At 43.5% G+C, this 20,009-nt stretch overlaps 1 protein-coding gene across 5 annotated transcripts in view; it reads right to left on the bottom strand.

Annotated features, from left to right (window-relative positions):
• TEC (tec protein tyrosine kinase) overlaps positions 1–20,009 on the bottom strand; it is a 74,194-nt gene that overhangs the window by 42,417 nt on the left and 11,768 nt on the right. Inside the window, exon 1 of one of the 5 annotated variants that reach the window (XM_081208868.1) lies at positions 15,378–15,788. The exons of 1 other annotated variant lie outside the window; for it this stretch is intronic. Coding sequence is in view for 2 of the 4 variants with exons in the window: in XM_081208871.1 (XP_081064997.1) it covers positions 5,190–5,240 (51 nt within the window). In the remaining 2 variants the exon portion in view is untranslated. Of the gene's footprint in view, positions 1–5,189; positions 5,431–15,377; positions 15,789–20,009 lie in introns of those variants that run through there. 3 more of the 5 variants (XM_081208870.1, XM_081208871.1, XM_081208866.1) reach the window with 3 other exon arrangements.

Genomic DNA, 20,009 nt, shown 5'->3' with positions numbered 1-20,009 from the left:
ATGGAAGTTACACAGATACTAACGTTGGTATATGCTAAACATATATGGGCTCAATATCTATTTTCCTCCAATTCCTGATATACTTCTAATGTGACCTTAAGTGCTGAATACATTTCCACCAGTGTTTTGTACTCTCCTCCTGCTGCCGAAAAAGGTCATTTAAATATATTTCTAGCAAAGACTTTCATATGAAGTGGAAACAGGGGGGGAAATGTACTAAAAGGAAAAATGTGAACGCATTACGGGACACTAAAAAGAAGAAGTCAGATCAGAACACATTCATCTGCTTTTAACAAAAGGAAATAAGACTTTGAAGCTCTCTTTTGTCTTGCAGATGCTATTCTGTTTTAAAGAATGACGAAATGATAAATAAGCATTTTCAGGTATGTTTCTAATTTCTGAACTTCAAGCTGCATCCTAAAATGGACTATTTTTCCTACAAGATGAATAATGGGCTTAATGAGTCTATATCTTTACACAGGGATACACAATACTTGTATGCATGGATGTTCATATTTAAACACGAAATATTTATGGTTGAATTATGCTGGTTTACTGTAATTGAGCTGGGAGTCAGTAACTCAGTTCACACATTATGCAAAGCCAAGCCATGTCTTAGCACACAAACATGCAAGTGTGCTGATTCCCAGAGAGGTGAGCTCCTCCCTGGTCTTACTGCTGCTTTCTACCTGGGGCTTAGTAGCATGTCATCTGAACATGAGGTCATTGTTCCTCTCGCTACAGACAAACCACAAGCTGTAAACCAAGGACAAACTCAAGTTCAGGTGAGTCCTGCTAAGCAAAATCATAGCTTAGATATCAGTAGCATGGCATCAGCAGGACCAGAGAAGGACAGCAAGTGTGATCTGCCTTCCAGGAGCCTGCATGCTTGCATGTTCACACAATAAATGTAAGGCATAACAGTCTATAATATAACATTTACTGTTGTCTTGCGAAGCCCCATGCCTAGCACTTTGCAAGATCCATTAATCAGCTGTGCCTTTGTGTGCACCATTTGATTCCATACTGTGTAGAAGGAAATGGATTACCTGACACCATTGTGATGTCAAGTGATTGCCCCTGCCAGTCTATAAAACTTGCCAATAGGTAGCTTGGCTTTGGGGGGGGGGTGTTTAACAAACTGGCCAGATGTCTGGATCTAGTTCCCCACCCCTGATTTTAACCCTCTGTTTTCCTTCACCTTTAGCAAATCCCCCCTCAATTACATTTCTCTGTTTCCACAATGTTCCCAAATCACTAGCTCAAATTCTCTGGTAAATGTAGTTGAGCCAGACAAAACGCCACACACATTAGGAAGATTCCTCCTTTTCAAGGTTGAACTTGAGTCTTATTTCACAACAGTTACACAGAATGCTATAACCGGGATCTAGTATTTATACTGGGACTAGCAAATAGAGGCCTTTAACTGCTTGCCAATGTTAATTTTTCTTGATTTTAGTTTTATCTTTCGTAAACCACTTTGATGTAGTTGGGGGTTTTTTGTTTGTTTTTTACAATCCAGAGGCATATAAACTTTATGAAATAAATAAATAAATATCAGAAGCTGATGTTGGCCATCCCTATTTTAAGGCTGCCTGCATGTTAACAATTCTGCAGAAGCAACAGCAGCAAATGAATATTGTGGAATTGGTTGCAAAATCTGACTTCCTAAGGATCTTGCATCTCTTTTTTAGAAAGAGCAAATGTTGCAAAACAGATGCTTGAAAGCGTGTCTAAAGACTAAAGGTGTGGTTACAGTTTTCCTCATAGCTCTTTGTCCTTTACCATCAAAACTGATTATGCAGAAGGTAAGTAATTACGCACAGCTTGTTTAATTTGCATAATTTATATATGTTACAGTATTCAGTGCTTCTTGCAATATCTGGCCTTTGTTGATACTGGATTTTTGAAGCACACTGTTCCTGTGTCTTACCAATTATTCCTGAACACACACAGTCCCATACTCTCCAACTTGTCTCAGATGAAAATAGGAATGTTCTATTCTGCATCAGGAAGCTTCTCCTGCGTTTGATCTCCCACACACACATGTCATATACACATATACATCTGTTACCTTGAGCCAATTACAACCTCTCAGCCTAACCTACATCGCAGGATTGTTGTAAAGAAAAAATATATGTGAGGGAAGGGATCGGGTACAACACCTTCAACAGATAAATGGGATGAAATAAAATTTTAGCTGTAATCAGCCTTGAGTCGGGGGGAGAAAGGCAGGAAATACTGCTGCTGCTGCTACTACTACTACTAATAATAATACAGTCAAACCTCGGTTTTTTAACGTCTTCCAAACGTTTCGGAAGCCAAATGCCAAAAACCCGGAAATGAATGCTTCCGTTTCTGAACGCGCCTTGGAAGCTGAACAGCTGCCCAGGCGCGTTTCTCAATTTTCCCCACTGAACTTGCTGACAGCCCTTTGATCCTCGGTTTTTGAACGTTTTGGAAGTTGAACGGCCTTCCGGAACAGATTACATTCAAAAACCAAGGTTCCACTGTAATAGAAACTGAGAATGATAAGGAACATACCAGAGAGTAAATCCGATTGAACTCAGTGGAACGCACCTTTGAGTAAAAATGCTTAGGATTGCAGTGTAAGACTGCACAGTCTTTACCCAGTTACCTGGGAGTAAACACTATTGAATACAATGGGATTTACATCTGAGTAGACATGTAAAGGCTTGCAATGTAAGGCTCAATTTACAATAAAGGAATAAACACTCCGCATATTTCCTTTAAAAAAAAATGCTGGCTGCTAAAGCATTGCAATTAAAGGATTTAAAGTGGATTTGTTATATTTTCCTTTAAAAATAAAAAAGGCTTCGTATGCCAGCTTCATTTAGTGCAGGTATTTTATTTTCAGGATAAACAGGACTCCGTTTTTGCTCGTACACACAGCGAAGGCTCCTGTTTCCAATAAGGACCAGGGTGTGTGTGTCTGATCTCTCCACCACTTTTAATTGTATTCCTGAGATTTGGGGAAAAGGGGAAAAGAAAACCAGGACATTCCAGGATCAGATCAGAAACCAGGATGGCTTCTGTAATTCCAGAACTGGAAAATTCCAGAACCTGGAAAATTGGGACACTTGGAGGGTATGCGGTCCTGGATAGCTCTCCTCAGACCCAGTTTTCCATTCCATCAGGATATGATATAGGAAAATACAAAAAGAACTCTCTCATATTCCATGCATGTTTACATGGAAATAAGTCCCTCTATGTTCATTGAAGCTGTTCCTTAAGTTCCATGGGCTTCAAGAAGGTACCTGCTTACTTTTCCAGGTGAAACCAATGGGGCTCAAGGCAGATCTGGAACTTGACCAGAATAACTGCAACACAAAGTTATTGTGTCGTTAAAAGAAGTTACATTCTAGTCTGACTGCAACTCAGAAGGTGGCATGTGACATTTCACACACTAATTAGAATCCTATTGCAGGCTGAGGCAATGCCATATCATAAAATCTGCTTAGCTTTCCCCCCCATATATGGCATTTGCAAGCACCAGGTTCCTCCATGCCAACCTCTAATCGTAACAAAATCTAAGATAAATTCCTGACAACAGCTCATGCTACCTACCAATGAACAGTTATTTATGCTAAATCTTCCACAACCAGCTGAGACCAGAAGAAGAGGGGGAAAGGAAAAGACTAGAGTCTTCTGTGAAAACTGCATCATCAATTCCTCTGGTTGAAATTAATCAGGAGATCTTAATCTGAGTTCTTCTTCAGAGAATGCTGTCTACCACAGTACAGTATGTAGGTGAAGGATAAGATTAAGGCAGCCATTTTATAAGATCTTTTGACTTGTTTTCAGAATTGTCTCCCCAAACGAGCTTCTGTAGAGTGGTACATTATTCTGAGGTGACTGAAATTGTGGTGTTTTTTTGCCTTCTGGAGGCAGCTGTGCGAAGCACGTGCAACTATATATTGCTTGAAAATAAACTTAATAGAGAAACCACCCACGCAAAGTCTCGTCACACTTTATGGAACACTAAATTTGTCTGCAAATAGAGGAAGTGTCCAGAGCAAATGCAGAATATAGTATATGGGCATGCAATTTCAAGAGATATTGGGTATTTCTAGAATAAAGAAAAGGGGGGAAATTCATAAAGTTTGCATGTAGGTCCAGTAACCCAAATCTGGCCAACTTACTTCGGATCCAACCATTAGCTATAAAATTTACTAATGCAATGTACTCAAAACAAAACAAATAAATAATAATAATAATAAATGTGCATGCACACGAAAGCTCATACCAATAACTAACTTAGTTGGTCTCTAAGGTGCTACTGGAAGGAATTTTTTTATTTTTTTATTTTGCTTCGACTACGGCAGACCAACATGGCTACCTACCTGTAACTAGAAATATATTCAAAATTAGACAACACTCCAGAAAGTAACACAATTTCCATTCTTACATGTTTCAGCCATCATATGTCCCTGATTCCAGTGACATTATGTTGGAAAATATAGGAATTCATTTTACCAAAAGTCAGATATGTTTAGGCGTTTCAGGATCAAAGCGAACATGATAGCGACAAACCCCTGGTTCTTTTCATCCGTGTATCTCTCCTACTCACAAATAAATCAGTGCCTATGTTTTATTTTTAACAGTAAAAGTAGCCTGTAGGAGAAAGTCGTTAAACATTTTACGTCTCCTCAGTTAGTCCATTGCTCCAGCCACAGTTCTGAATTCTTAGCTCACTTGTATCAGAGCCAAGGAAGAGAGAAACATGATTGGCGAAATGGACTGAGAGGCGTATTAAGTAATTTGCGCACACATGAGAGCTCCGTGTCCCTGCCCTTGTTTAACTGTTTTAAGTATGTCATTAAGTTACATACAGACCATACACACGCTGTAAGAATCCTGAGAACTGTTGGTTAAGGGTGCTGGGAACTGTAGCTCTGGGGGATAAATTACAGTTTCGGGATTATTTGGGGGAACAGATTTACTTTAAGCTTATGGTGTGTATCCAGACTTGAGCCCTCGCCCCACTTTATAAGTAGACACACAAATGATGGCCCCAGCATGTCTAGTTTGGCCATGATGATCTGGCCAAGCTTTTGTTATTGAAAGACAGAGGGAAAAGAACATAAAATGCTTATAGGAATGCACAGTAATTGTACGGGCCAGATTTTAAAAAATCACTATTGTAATACCACTGCTGCCTCACCCACCTTTTTGCCTGCCCTTTTTCTCTTCCATTGGTCTCTGATCCAGCACGTCATGGCAGCTGCACAAATGGAGGGGCGATTCTGTGCCCACTGCAGGAAACTATATGGAATAGGATCGCTCTCTCTCTCTAGCAGGAAATCAGTCTCATGAAATTATTCTTCTTCAGCTCACTCCATAAAGTGACCAACGGACGAAGCACATGGACAAAGAGGATCAAGCCTCAAGGGAACCGAGACTGAGATGAAAGACAATCAGGAAAAAACAGGGAGTAAGAAGAAAATAACCCACAGAGGAGGAGGGGGGAAACCACCAGCCTACCCTGTGACTATGAGAAAGAGGAAGTAACAAGCAGTAGAGGGAGGAAGCCCTTCTCAAGACGGACACCAGTGGTTTAGCTATCGGAGCGCCCATATGAAAACTGCTCAGCATCTAACTATTTGCTAATCTCTTAAATAGGAGCATAGAAAGTGTTGTATTTAGATTGTTACAAACAGCAGCATTTTAACCTCCATATGCGGAAGTGAAATTTCGGAAGTCCAAATCCACAACATGCAAAATATACGCCAATTTAAAATTATTGTGCGGCGTTCCCCTCCCCACGCCCAATTCATATGTCTTTATTTCGTTCATACAAAACCTATCTGCGGAAAAACTGGCCAAGAACAAAAGGTTTATAGAATGCCATCACCACTATAATATGCTAAGGGGTGTTTCTGAGATGGTTGTATGAAGTGATTGGCTGAGATGTTCTAATGCTACAGGAGAGTAGCGTAAGCAGTCAGATCTCCAGCTGCCATTGACTGTTCAGATCCTATAGAAGGTGATGCAAATCAAAGGGCCTAGAGGGAAAAAAAGCTGAAAGAACCCATGGTCTAAGATCATAGAAAGGAATGTGGGGTTCTTCTGGACTTAGCATTGTCCCTAAATGCCCAGACATCAGCTGTGACCAAGGGAGCCTTTGCTTAACTGCAGTCAATGTACCAAGTATGCTTATTTCTGAGGACTGCAAATCTGGCTAGGTGGCAATATCACATCTGGACTGCTGTTGTGCACTCTCCATAGAGTTGCCTCAGAAGAATGTCCAGAGAGTGATATTGGTTCCAAATGTAGAGTCTGGGTTGTTAATCCGGAACACACCTATTAATGTAATTGTTTTTTAAATAAGCATAAGGAGTGTGTGACTTCCTTACTGAAATCACTGGCCAAGTTCCAATTTGTTTCCAGGTTCATATCAGAAATGGTGATGATCTTTAAAGTCCTTCATGGCTTGGAACCAGGATATTTGAATGGGATATTTCTCCCATTTGAGCCTGCTAAGTTCTTCTCCACAGACCCATGTGTGTATTCTTAGTTGAGACCAACAGTGCCAATTTAGGGAGGTGCGGGTGATTCCCATACACAGGGCACTGAGCTGAGGGGGCACAAAACAACAACAACAACAACAACCTATATTTCTATGGATACCTACTGCGAAGATCTGTTTAAAAATGCAAAATAAAAATATTGTGAAAGTAAGAAATATTGGGGGGGGGGGGCAAATTTTGTCTTTGAAAATTCCCTCTCACATCTTGCCAGGCTAGCTTCATTAGCTGCAAACACCAAAAGTTAGGATCCCCTTCATTAGTGAAGCTCATCTTGCTCCCTCTTTAACGGTTGCTAAAAGCTACCTGTTTTAGGATGCCCATGAATGGTTCTCATTTCCTGTACTGCATCACTGTTGTTTTAAACTTGCTCCATAATGAAAACAGTGAGAATTGTTTCTATTGCCAATTCTTTCAGTGGCTGCATTGTATCTTTGTGTATTATGCTGTTTTAGTCTATTTATTTTAGCTTACTGTTACCTTAGTTTACCTCGAACTTTTTAAAGGAAGGGAAGCATATAATTTTAATGAATCAATAGATAGGTGCCAGGGGGTGTGTGGTGGAAACAGGAACAAAGAGATGGGAGAAGGGATGGTCCAGAGAGATGCAAATAATAGAAAATCAAAGAGATGAGTTGAAGGAGAGAGAATGAGAAAGACAGTAGTCAAGAAAGGGACAAAACGTAGAAACAAACCAGTCAACAAACTACACATGGATTGTAAATTCATAACCAGCCAAATCTTTCATTCCAAGCTTAGAGTATAGTTGGTTACGTTTTGTGCTAATATTCAACATAGCCAGCTTGGATTTCTTTTTCTTTCTTTTTTAATAGGCAAGACAATAATACATCAACAAATGATAGCAGCATATTAATCATGCACAAGTCCAAGCTTGGTGCTCCTCTGAAAGCTCAAAAACTAAGAAAAACACAAAATTAAAACCCCAGAATAAGGTGCCTGCTTAAAACATTTTTGTTTAGCCAAACCATATACATAAATGATGATGCATTTAAATTTCTTTTACTGTTTGTTTTAATTATCTTTTTAAAAATTAGTTGTTTTTATTGGCAATTTTCATATTTCTTGTAAATGCTTAGTTAGGGGTGTTACTACAATCAAGCAATACAGTCGTACTTTGGAAGTCAAACGGAATCCATTTCGAAAGTCTGTTCAACTTCCAAAACATTCGGAAACCAAGATATGGCTCCTGCAGCCAATCAGAAGCAATGGAAGCCCCGTCAGACATTCGGGTTCCAAAGAACGTTCATAAACCAGAACACTCACTTCTGGGTTTGCGGCGTTTGGGAGCCAAAACGTTCGAATCGCAAGGCATTTGACGTCCAAGGTATGACTGTAACTAAACGTTAGCATTTGAACCTTTCTGGTTATGGTATATGCTTCAGACACTACATAATCATAAGAATATCCACAAAATACCTACATACCTATGTGCCTTTCCAGATGTATTTTTTAAAAAACCTGTTTAAGGCCACTGTGCGGCATTTGGGCTAAATCTGATCTGCACCACCAGCAAGAGCCTTACCCTCACACAGTTAGCAGTATTATGCAGAAAAATCACTCACTACCCAATCTGTGTGGCGAGTTACTAAATGATGGAAGAATGAATACACAAAACAGGGAAAAGGTGAGGAAAGGGTTGTAGAGCCCTGCAGGGAAAGGGGATTATCTTGCTGGCATTTTTGGAAGGGGATCAGGAATAAAACTGCCAGTATTTTAATATCTTTATATGAATCTTTGGTATGGCCACATTTGGAATACTGCATACAGTTCTAGTAGTGGAACCACAAAAGGTACAGAAAAGGGCAACCAAAATGAGGAAGGACTAGTCATCTTTGGAACTTTTAGCAGGGGAGGTAAAAAAAGTAGTTATATGCTAAGAGGTTTATAATACAATGCACAGCTTGAAGAAACTGACTAGAGAGAAATATTTAATACCTAATACTCTGGATATTTAATTAAATTCATTGCACAGGTGATTCAAGATAGACTGGTGGAAGTATTTCTTCACACAGGGTATGGAACTGGCTGCCACAAGTTTAGCAGTCATTAAAGATGGAGTTGAGAAACCCATGGAGGATGAATTATATCAGTCACTCTTAGTCATGATGGCTATATCCAACCTCTAGCTGCTGGGATGAGAGAGAAGCAGGGGGAGGCTTGGCCTTCGTGTTTGCAGGCTTCCCAGAGGCCACTGGGGGAAACAAAATGTTGGACTAGACAGATCATTGGTCTGACCAAGCAGACTCTTCTTACACTCATGTGTTTTGGAGGTGTTAAAGGATTACAACAACACTCTCCCACACTCCAGAAGTTTTGCATTCTCCTTTCGTAGAATGCAAAATGACATTTTGAAAATATTTAAAATGTCTGGGCTTGGCAACATGGGGATGAGTTACAGCACGGCTCACTAATGATGTTCCTGCTCAGCTCTGGACCACCACCTGCAGTAGCTGTCTACCCACCCTCCATATGCAATACTCAAGTGAAAGGTTGACTTCTTTTTTTGAAACAACTGTGATGACAATGGGACTATAAATCTGCTTTTGTGGTGGAGGAAGGGTGCAAGCAGTGGGCAGTGCTGGACTGAGACACAGGGACAGTGGCCTCTAGTGGGATATGTCTTGGGCAGGCCCTGTTGGCCCACATTTTAGCACCTGAAGCCAAGGATAAGATACCCACCCACCCACCCCTTCACATACAGAAGCAAACTACAGTGGCAGCCAAATCCTACTTCGACACTGGTCACTACATACTTGCTTGGTAGAATGCGGATTTTCTTGTATGGCATTAGATTCAGCAATGATACAGTCGTACCTTGGATCCCAAACGCCTTGCGAGTCCAATGTTTTGGCTCCTGAAGGAGCTTCCTGCAGCCAATCGGAAGCCACACCTTGGTTTCTGAACGTTTTGGAAGTCAAACGGATTTCTGGAACGGATTTCATTTGACTTCCAAGGTACCACTGTAGCAGCATACACTATGCCTTTAATTTTGAAATGGTTTTGTTTGGAAGCTAGATTTACATGATTTACCACCAAAAAATGGACAAGGGGCCTTTTTGCGCATGAGGCTTAAATCAGCACTTTCTTAATTCCATCTGTAGTCATGTGAAACTAAAACCTAAATTTGGCTCAGCAAATAGAGGCCTCTGGGCCAAAGATGATCCTGCAGATGAACTTTTTGGTCCTGAAACTAACAATCCAGAGGTCAAAGAGATGTGAAAGAAGTAGTATCTGTGGTATTAAAACTTGCTGGCAGGCCAGTTTGGAAAGAAAGGTGCTGCTCAGAAGAGCGGCTTATACAAATTCAATCAGTTTAAAACCATACAATATGTAAACATAATCACAGTTACAGAAGCAGCAGTTAAAACATTTCAGATCAATATATCACAGCCAGCTAGGACTACTGAGTCTACTGCTTATAAAGCTTAAAATAAAGCCTAAAAATACATGTGTGGTCTAAACCACTGAGCCTTGGGCTTGCCAATCAGAAGGTCGGCTGTTCAAATCCCCGCAATGGGGTGAGCTCCTGTTGCTCCGTCCCAGCTTCTGCCAACCTAGCAGTTCAAAAGCACGTCAAGTGCAAGTAGATAAATAGGTACCGCTCTGGCGGGAAGGTAAACGGCGTTTTTGTGCGCTGCTCTGGTTCGCCAGAAGCAGCTTAGTCATGCTGGCCACATGACCCAGAAGCTGTACGCCTGCTCCCTCTGCCAATAAAGCGGGATGAGCGCCGCAACCCGAGTCGGTCACGACTGGACCTAATGGTCAGGGGTCCCATTACCTTTACCTTTAAGGACTCAGAGAAGAGCCTGAGAACAATCATAGATTTTGAAGGTACAATCAAAGGCAACAGCATCGCTAACGGGTGGACTGAAGTTGCAGTAGGGGACAAGTGGAACCATCCATTGAATGCCAACCATGAAAGGTTTTATAGCTAAGCAGCAGCAACTTGAACTGAACCATAGTGCCAGTTAGTGCTGCTAAAGCAAGACTGACTGTATACGACTGTGCTGTTCCCTATATGCAAGGAGATGTGTGGCAACATTTTGCACTAGCTAAAACCTCTGAGTTGTTTTCAAGAATGGCCCCATACAGAGTGCGTCGCTTGGAAGTTAAGAAAGCATAGATTAGTATTGCAAGTTCCTCTCTACTCAAGAAAGGTCAAGGCATTGCAACAAACAGAGCAGAAAGAAAGCATTTTAGCTACTCTGGCAACCAACTTACCAAAGAGCAGGGTTGGAACAAAAGGAAAAGCAACTCCCAGACTTTCAACCTTTTCTGTTAGGGAGATTTAGAATCCCATCAATCACAGGGAGACCTATTCCCTCTACAACTCCCTCTATTTCTTCAAGAAAAACAAACATGGGCAATTTTATGGTTTATTTTTTCACTCCAAGATGAATAAGCCTGCATATATCATGTATAAGCACTTTTTTATCCCAATTTAAAAATTTAAAAACAGATGTAGGAAGTTTTATGGAATATTTTTCTACCTCAACCCAAATTCAAATTAATCATAGAAATTTAGAATTGTAGAGTTGGAAAGGACTCTGAGGGTTATCCAGTCCAACCCCCTGTAATGCAGGAATCTCAACTGCATCATACGTGACAATGTGTCTGAGAAGCCATAAATGATGTGCCATAAGAAAGGTATTTTATCTGTTTCTCTGGGTCAGTTTTTGCTTGCGACCTCTTTTATGCCAACAAGTTAACAACTGCTAGGGCAACAAAGGATCCCATGTGAAAGATTCATTTGATTTTCCTGGGCTCTTCCTGCCACCCACAGTGCTGTAAATGGTAAGTGGCAGAAATTTGATAAATTTGGGGACATTGTTTACCACTGTGCAGGTGACACTATTATAAAAGAACTACAGAGTAGTAGTAGTAGTAATAATAATAATAATAATAATAATTTATTTATACCCCACCCATCTGGCTGGGCTTCCCCAGCCACTTTAGGCAGCTTCCAACCAAATATTAAAATACAGTAATGCATCAAACATTAAAAGCTTCCCTAAACAGGGCTGCCTTCAGATGTCTTCTAAAAGTCTGGTAGTTGTTGTTCTCTTTGACATCTGGTGGGAGGGCGTTCCACAGGGCGGGTGCCACTGCTGAGAAGGCCCTCTGCCTGGTTCCCTGTAACTTGGCTTCTTGCAGTGAGGGAACTGCCAGAAGGCCCTCAGAACTGGACCTCAGTGTTCGGGTAGAACGATGGGGGTGGAGACGCTCCTTCAGATATGCTGGACCGAGGCCGTTTAGGGCTTTAAAGGTCAGCACCAGCACTTTGAATTGTGCTCGGAAACGTACTGGGAGCCAATGTAGGTCTTTCAAAACCGGTGTTATGTGGTCTCGGTGGCCGCTCCCAGTCACCAATCTTGCTGCCACTTTCTGGATTAATTGTAGTTTCCGGGTCACCTTCAAAGGTAGCCCCACATAGAGCGCATTGCAGTAGTCCAAGCGGGAGATAACCAGAGCATGCACCACTCTGGCGAGGCAGTCCGCAGGCAGATAGGGTCTCAGCCTGCATACCAGATGGAGCTGGTAAACAGCTGCCCTGGACACAGAATTGACCTGCACCTCCATGGACAAGCTGCGAGTCCAAAATGACTCCCAGCCTGCACACCTGGTCCTTCAGGGGCATAGTTACCCCATTTAGGACCAGGGAGTCCTCCACACCCACCCGCCTCCTGTCCCCCAAAAACAGTACTTCTGTCTTGTCAGGATTCAACCTCAATATGTTAGCCGCTAGTAGAGTGATCTACTGTGTAAATTCTAAAACAAAAAGTATACATGAGATTGTTTTTAACACCCTTTTCAGTGGTTAGGGCTAGCTTTAGAAAAATTTGTTATTTTCCTTTTCCTTGTAGATCATAAATGATTGACAAAGAAATGTGTGGGTTGGTATGCCAAGAAAGATTAAGCCGGTTTCTTAGATGAAACTGGTCAAAGAATGCTTTAGCAACTTATTAGTGACATATAAACCCATTAGTAGCTAAATTGTCAGAGCATTTTTACAGCAACCAATAGAGGCAATTTGCACACGAGAAGGGAGTACTGTGAAGATAACTGAAACTGTGTTTGACACTGTCAGGTCAGCACTTACTACTACTAAAAGCCAAACTGCCTTTTAAAGCTAACTTGTCTCCACAGCAGTGGAAACTGCTGTGGTAAAAGTTGTAGTTGTATTTGCAGTTTTCCTGTGATGCATATTGCTTCTTTAAATTGCAGGCTTTAATATTTTATTGAAGCACATCGTCACAACTTTTCCGGAGAAACCAAAATGGACTTTTCAGCACCTCTTCCTGCAGCAGCTGCTGCCACTTTAATATGGCAGAAAGTGAAAGGATGGGCCACAATATGCCATGTGGCAAAAAACCAGTTTGGGATGGAAGGATCACACTGGCACTGTATTCTCCCAATACTTGTGATTCCCATAAACTGGCATGCAGAAGCATAATGCCTCCAACAGTGCAAAGAAAGCTGCCTTATACTGAATCAGGTCATTTATACATCTAATGGAAACATAATACAGTGGTACCTCGGGTTACATACACTTCAGGTTACATACGCTTCAGGTTACAGACTCCACTAACCCAGAAATAGTGCTTCAGGTTAAGAACTTTGCTTCAGGATAAGAATAGAAATTATACTCTGGCGGCGCAGTAGCAGAAGGCCCCATTAGCTAAAGTGAAGCTTCAGGTTAAGAACAGACCTCCAGAACGAATTAAGTACTTAACCCGAGGTATAGCTGTTGTGGCTAGTCACCACTGTTAGGCTTATCCTCCGTGAAGTTGTATAATCCTTTCTAAAGCTAATCAAGTTGGTGGGAGTGAATTTTACAGTTTTAACTTTGCGCTGTACTTTCATTTGCTTGTTTTGAATCTTCTAACATTCAGCTTGATTGGGTAGTCCTATGTTCCAGCATTATGAAAGAAGGAAAAAATCTCTCTCTTCACTTTCTCCCAGCATTCGAAACTCCCATTGTTCTAGGCCCGTTCTAGACAGGGAATTTCATTAATGCGAGCAGTTTTTGAGCTCTGGGAGCAGTACTGTGCCTAATATTTCAGATTAAAACTGCCACTGCTAGGGGGGAAAAGGAGGAGCTTTTTCTGCCTCCCCACTTTCAGCCACTGTCTGAGGACTGAAGAAGGGACCCTCATAAGAATATTAGGGGGCGGGCAGGGGAAGTATGGCTTTGTTTTTGCAGTCTTCAGATGAGGACTAAACCATGTGAAAAATGAATATAAGATTTTAGCTGCAGTTCATTCATTTTCAGCTTTGTAGTCTGGTTATTAAAAAAGCATGCCTAGACATTCTGTTGCGACGCTCATAACCTAGGTTTAAGGTGCCATTTAGCTCCTAGTTTTCATATCTCAGTTTCTAATGCTGCTTTCTCCATACCATGTATAATGTCCGTCTTGAGCTCTCATATGAAAGCCCCTCCCAGAATATTGTGGCAGCAAAGTACAGTGGTACCTTGGGTTATATACGCTTCAGGTTACAGACTCCGCTAACCCAGAAATAGTACCTCAGGTTAAGAACTTTGCTTCAGGATGAGAACAGAAATCGTGCAGCGGCAGCGCAGTGGCAGCGGCAGGCCCCATGAGCTAAACTGGTGCTTCAGGTTAAGAACAGTTTCAGGTTAAGAACGGACCTCCGGAACGAATTAAGTACTTAACCCAAGGTACCACTGTATAGCTTCCCTAGTCGAGCTGGAAAGCCGGGGCAGCCATGTCAGAAAGGTATAGAAGACCTAAACACACACAAACACAAAGTCCCAAAATGTGGTTTCATCAGGTTTGTAAAGAGCCACTTGCAGTGCTTTCTTTTTTTAAAAGGTATTGGTACTCACCATGAAGTTGTTATAGTTAAGTGCCACTCTTTTAACAATGGGGGGATGGAAAGGTGCTGGTACTGCAAACCCTTCAGTACTCCCAGAAAAACACAACGCACTAGGCCCACTTGCCTGGCTGCCTTGCTTAAAACTCCGAAAATGCCAGGAAAGAATTTGCAACCTGGCACTGAAACGGCAATGCTAACTCACATCACCCCTGACCATTCACCATACTGGCTGGGAATGGTGGGACTTGGGAGTCCAGCGAACATTTGGACGTCCCATTCCTGTCATTCATTGTCTCCTCACCCGCTTTTATCTTCACAACAATCCTGTGGGACAGGTTTGGGCCAAGAGCTTGCGAATGACCCATTGAGCTTCTAGAGAACTGAACCTTGGTCTCCTCAGCCCTTTCTCAAACATCCTCACCACTCCTGCCCTTCCATACAGCCCAGCCCTCGAAGGCCGGATATTAAATGCCACCGATTGTTTGCATCGCAGCCACGGGGATAATAAACGCGAACGGAGGAGCAGAACGGCCTTCTAACTATCCCCAAGGTTGCGCCCGCAGTTACTTCACTATCCCGCTCTCGTTTCGCAAGCCGAGTCAGGCACGTAACTTGTGAATTCAATCTCTCTCAGGCGGATCTTGAGCGACGTGCAAAGATAGTGAGGATGAAAATAGGGGGTATGGCTGATCTCGAGTTTTCCTTCCTCTGATCAGCAGAACTTCCCTCTAGTCCAGGGTTTCCCCGAACTTGGGTCTCCCGCTGTTTTTTTGGGACTACAACTCCCATCATCCCTAGCTAGCAGGACTAGGGGGCAGGAATCATGGGAATTGCAGTCGTGTTCCCTTCTCCCCCTCCCCCCAAAAAACTGGAGACCCAAGTTTGGGAAACAAACTCTGCTGGTACTTACACAAACACACACTTAAAAAAGGGAGGACCTGAGGTAACAGGTGAAGACTTTCGACTTACAGAGCCGCTGCCCGACGCCGGTCCGAGGCGGCAACCCGAAGCCGACCGGTCTCCTCGCCGACTTGCAGCGCTAAGTAGTAGGTAGTTGTGAAAGGGGAGGAGCCGAGCGCCGTCGAGCTGCTCTTACCCGAAGATGGCTCCGGCCGGCGCCCGCGACGGGGAGCCGAAAGTGCGGCTCCTGAGAGAGGTGGAAGGCGGGCGTGGGTGAGGGAGCTCCGCCGTGTCCGTCCCCCTCAGCTCACCGAAGCAGGCAGCCGCTTTCCTCCCTTCCCCTCGCCCTCTCCCTTGCGCACGCCGTCCGAGCAGTTGGAGGGGGAGGAGGAAGAAGAGGAGGAGGTTTCTTGAAGCGTAGGAAAAAGGAAGCGGCGGCGGCGGCGGCTACGAGGTCTTCGCTCTCCGCGCTGACAGGCTGCCGAAAGCGCTTGGGTTTCCCGCCGGCGCAGTCATGGCGCCTCCTGGAGGTGCTACGCGCAAAAGAGCGTTTCGCGCGTGCGGATGGTGCGGGTCATAGGAGCCGACTCCTACGGGCCCGAGGTCCTTTCGGCTCCCACAGTAAAATATTTGAGGGGACTAGAACCCGCCCCCCCCCAAGTTGATGGGCATTGCCATTTAAATTGTGTATGTGTGTCATGTGATCGATTATGTGGGGCAGGGCTTGCCTCCCCCTCCCCCCATGTTATTCAAGTTGGAACCCCTGGTGTGGTGCAAGGTAAGATGTGGAGGAAAGCGGCTTCAAATTGTGTGGTCTTGGGCCTGAAAAGATGGAAGAGGAAGAGGATACAACTCACACAAGCTGGCCTATCTGAACCATCATTTGGCCCATTTTCTGGAACAGTCCAAACTCATAACCCTTTCCATTAGATTTTCACCTCAAACAACAGCCACCTATTTATACAGTGGTACCACAGGTCCCGGGTTCAAATACTGACAAGCCCAAACACTTTTCTAGTAGGGCGCAGGTGGCGCTGTGGGTAAAACCTCAGCGCCTAGGACTTGCCGATCGAAAGGTCGGCGGTTCGAATCCCTGTGTCGGGGTGCGCTCCCGTCGTTGTTTTTTTTTAAAAAAAAATTATTGGTTTTTCCGCTTTTATAAAGACAAAACACACACAAAAAAAAACACAAGACAAGAACATGTATAAATTCAGAAAATCCTAGTTTCCTAACCCTATTCCCTGACTTCCCCCCACCCCCCCTCGTGCATCCCAATTCCCAAAATTGTGTCAGCAAATTGGTGTTTCTCCTCTTAACCATCTTATTACCTTTTTATAAAGAAATATAGATTTTTCCTAAGTTGGACTCAAATTCTCTTCCATCGATTTCTCATTTTGTCTTAGTTAAAAGTCATATTAACTAAACCTAAAGGTCTTGAGTGTTTTTAAGATTCTCTTCTTCCCTCCCTCCCATCCCCGGTTTTTGTCCCTTCCCAATACATATCCAGAATAGCAGTTCTTAGCCTGGGTTCCTCACGTCCGAGGCTTTCAAGTCTCTTTCAGTCCCTCTCCGCCGGTCTTGTTGGTAGTCCTTTGTGTCAGTCATCAAGTCTGGAAAAAGTTCTTTCGCCATCAAACCATATTCTCTTCCCACAAGGACATTTGAAAACAACTGCTGAAAAATTTCCACAAATCCTGCATCTTCAGAGTCAAAGTCAGAATGGAGGCCCCAGTCATATTTCTTTGTTTTAAGTTCCTGTATTCCATAAACTCCCGGGACCTCCTCCTTCATCTTCTGCGTCTTTCGCAGACTTGTGGTAGATGTAATCCAAAAGTCTCCTTGCTTGTATTCCACAGATATCGGCTTTTGGTTGTTACTTCCCAGCTTTACTTTCTCTTTTTCTTGTTTAGTCTCTTCCACCTCTTTAGATATCATTTCCCATTCAGCTGTGGATTCTTTCTCATTCAGGTCCTCAATACATACAGCAGAGTTGCCTGTTCCAGAAGTCAAGGTCATAAGTTGTTTATTCATAGCCAAGCTCTGCTCTTGTAGGATTCCCACCAATTGAAACATCCTTTCGATTTCCACTAGTAACTTTCCATCCACAGCCATTGTAGCCATTGTAGTTTCACAGAGTTCCCCCTAGGGGGAATCTGGTTACTTATTAGTCTTTTCTCCAACAATCCTTTAACTTATTTTTATTACTTTGTTTCCAACAATCTTGGTTCAATTGTAGCTCATCTTAGTCCAGAGGGATCTTAAATAGCAATTTTTCCACTCTAAACTGCCCGTTTGACAGCTTTGACAGCTGTCAAACTCCGCAGCTCTTACACAGGCACAGAGACAGGACGCTCCCGGGCCCGGGAGGGGGGTTGTTTAGAGCAAAAAGAAGGCTTCCCAGTCTCCACTCTCCAGTTCAAAATTTCTTTTAGCTAAATCTTGGAAGTTAGTGTCCTTTTTAACTCACCCCTCCAAGGGTAGGCTCTCCAGCTTAGCACTTTGTCGTTGCTTAGATCGTCTGCAAGGGGGGGGGTGCGGACTTCCTTTTAGCACACCCCCCGGTCGTCTCCAATTCAGGTTAATGTTTTTAAGATCCAATTCCGTCTTACTCACGGGTTATTCTTTTCAGTCCAAATTTTAAGGAAGGAAGTCAGCGCTCTCCGGTCATGGCTCGCAGCTTCGCTCCACCGAGGTAGCGATCGACTCTCAGTGCCACGCCGCCCTCCGTATCCTCTCCGCAGCCTTTAAAAAGGCTCTTCGTGGATCGGGGGGCGCTTAAGGCACCCGCCGAGTCTTCAGTCCGCAGGCTTCCGCGCCTGCGGTTTTTAAGGGTCCCCGCGTCACCGGCGCGGCAAAGACCCGTCCTCGGTTGAGCCGATTCCCTCCGCAGCTCGGAGGGAATCCGCCATTTCCGAATCGCGCCAACCCGGAAGTCTCGGGGTGCGCTCCCGTCGTTCGGCCCCAGCGCCTGCCAAGCTAGCAGTTCGAAAGCACCTCCAGGTGCAAGTAGATAAATAGGGACTGCTTACCAGCGGGAAGGTAAACGGTGTTCCGTGTGCTGCGCTGGCTCGCCAGAGCAGCGATGTCACGCTGGCCACGTGACCCGGAAGTGTCTACGGACAGCGCTGGCTCCTGGCCTCTAGAGTGAGATGAGCGCACAACCCTAGAGTCTGTCAAGACTGGCCCAAACGGGCAGGGGTACCTTTACCTTTACTACCTCAGGTTAAGTACTTAATTCTTTCCGGAGGTCCATACTTAACCTGAAACTGTTCTTAACCTGAAGCACCACTTTAGCTAATGGGGCCTCCTGATGCTGCCTTGCCGCCGGAGCCCGGTTTCTGTTCTTATCCTGAAGCAAAGTTCTTAACCTGAAGCACTATTTCTGGGTTAGCGGAGTCTGTAACCTGAAGAGTATGTAACCTGAAGCGTATGTAATCCAAGGTACCACTGTAGTTCATTCTTGATCCTAGGATTGTGATTCAAGAGTCCCCAAATGTGGTAGTCGGCACCACTTAAGCTATGACGTAATTTTGCTCACATCAAGACTTTTGTGCTTTCATGGTTGTGGCGGCATGTTCCTTTGAGGATAAGCATTAATATATGGCATTTCTCACCCTATACTGGATAGATCGCTCACTATAATTGAAAAGTGGGCACAATAAACATGGCCCTTGAGGTGTCAAAATAGGCCCTGGGAGAGGGCAGGGTGGAAGCTCATACACCTTTGGGAACCCTTTCCTGGGTAACCTGAATACTGACAAAGTGGGCAAATGGCCAGCTTAGGAGGTCCAAGAATGCAGATTGTAAAAGCACGGGGCTGGACCCCAACACCCAAACAAGGAACCCACTAAGTCTTCCTGCCACCCTTGAACTGAACCCACCAAACCAGGGACTGCAGCTGCAGAGTCAGATTTAGTTGAGGGGCTGGTTTCCCCATGTTTCAGAGAGGCTCATTCATCACCAGCCTGAAGCTGGTTACTGTAAATATAAGTATTTTGTCTGCAAATTTGCTGCTGCCATGGTTATGAACCAATGCATGAATATAAGTACGAAAATTATATATCTTTTTAAATTACTTCCCAAGCTGTTGCCTGTTTCTTCTTAAGAAAGCAGAGCCAGCTTACTTCATAGCTGGACTTGCTCAAAACAAGGCCTTACTGCCTAATTTCTATGCTTCCCAGCATAACCGCTGCTCAGGAATGATGGGAGCTGTAGTCTAGCAACATATGGAGAGCCATAGAGATGCGGTCTGTAGGCTTTTTGTTGCCAGTAAATATGTTCCTGCCTTTCAGTGTTCTGAGCAATAAATTGAAAGGCATTGGAATTTTGGTATTCACTCTTACATAAGTGGAAATTATGAGTATAATTTAACCCTGCTGCTAGGACACGCACACATGCACACAAAACTTGCAGGGAAGGAGAGAGAGAGCTTTTAAATGGGAAAACATTTCTATACTTGGAACCCTGTAAAAGCTTTAATAAGCTAACAAGAACTTTATTGAGAAATGTATGGATGGCTCTTGCGTCTTCATGCTACAATGTTATGAGAAATAAAGAAGTCTGTAAAGAACAGTCCTGTCCTTGTGTTTTTAAACACAGGCATGTGTTTGGTAGCAGATATCTGTAGCATGACAAGAAATGGATCATTCCATTAACAGTTCACTCATTAACAATAGTAGGAACCTAACCCAGAGGAAACAC

This window comes from Podarcis bocagei (genome assembly GCF_964188305.1).
Source record: "Podarcis bocagei genome assembly, chromosome: 9".
NCBI lineage: Eukaryota > Metazoa > Chordata > Lepidosauria > Squamata > Lacertidae > Podarcis > Podarcis bocagei.
This window is presented reverse-complemented; position numbering and strand designations above follow the sequence as displayed.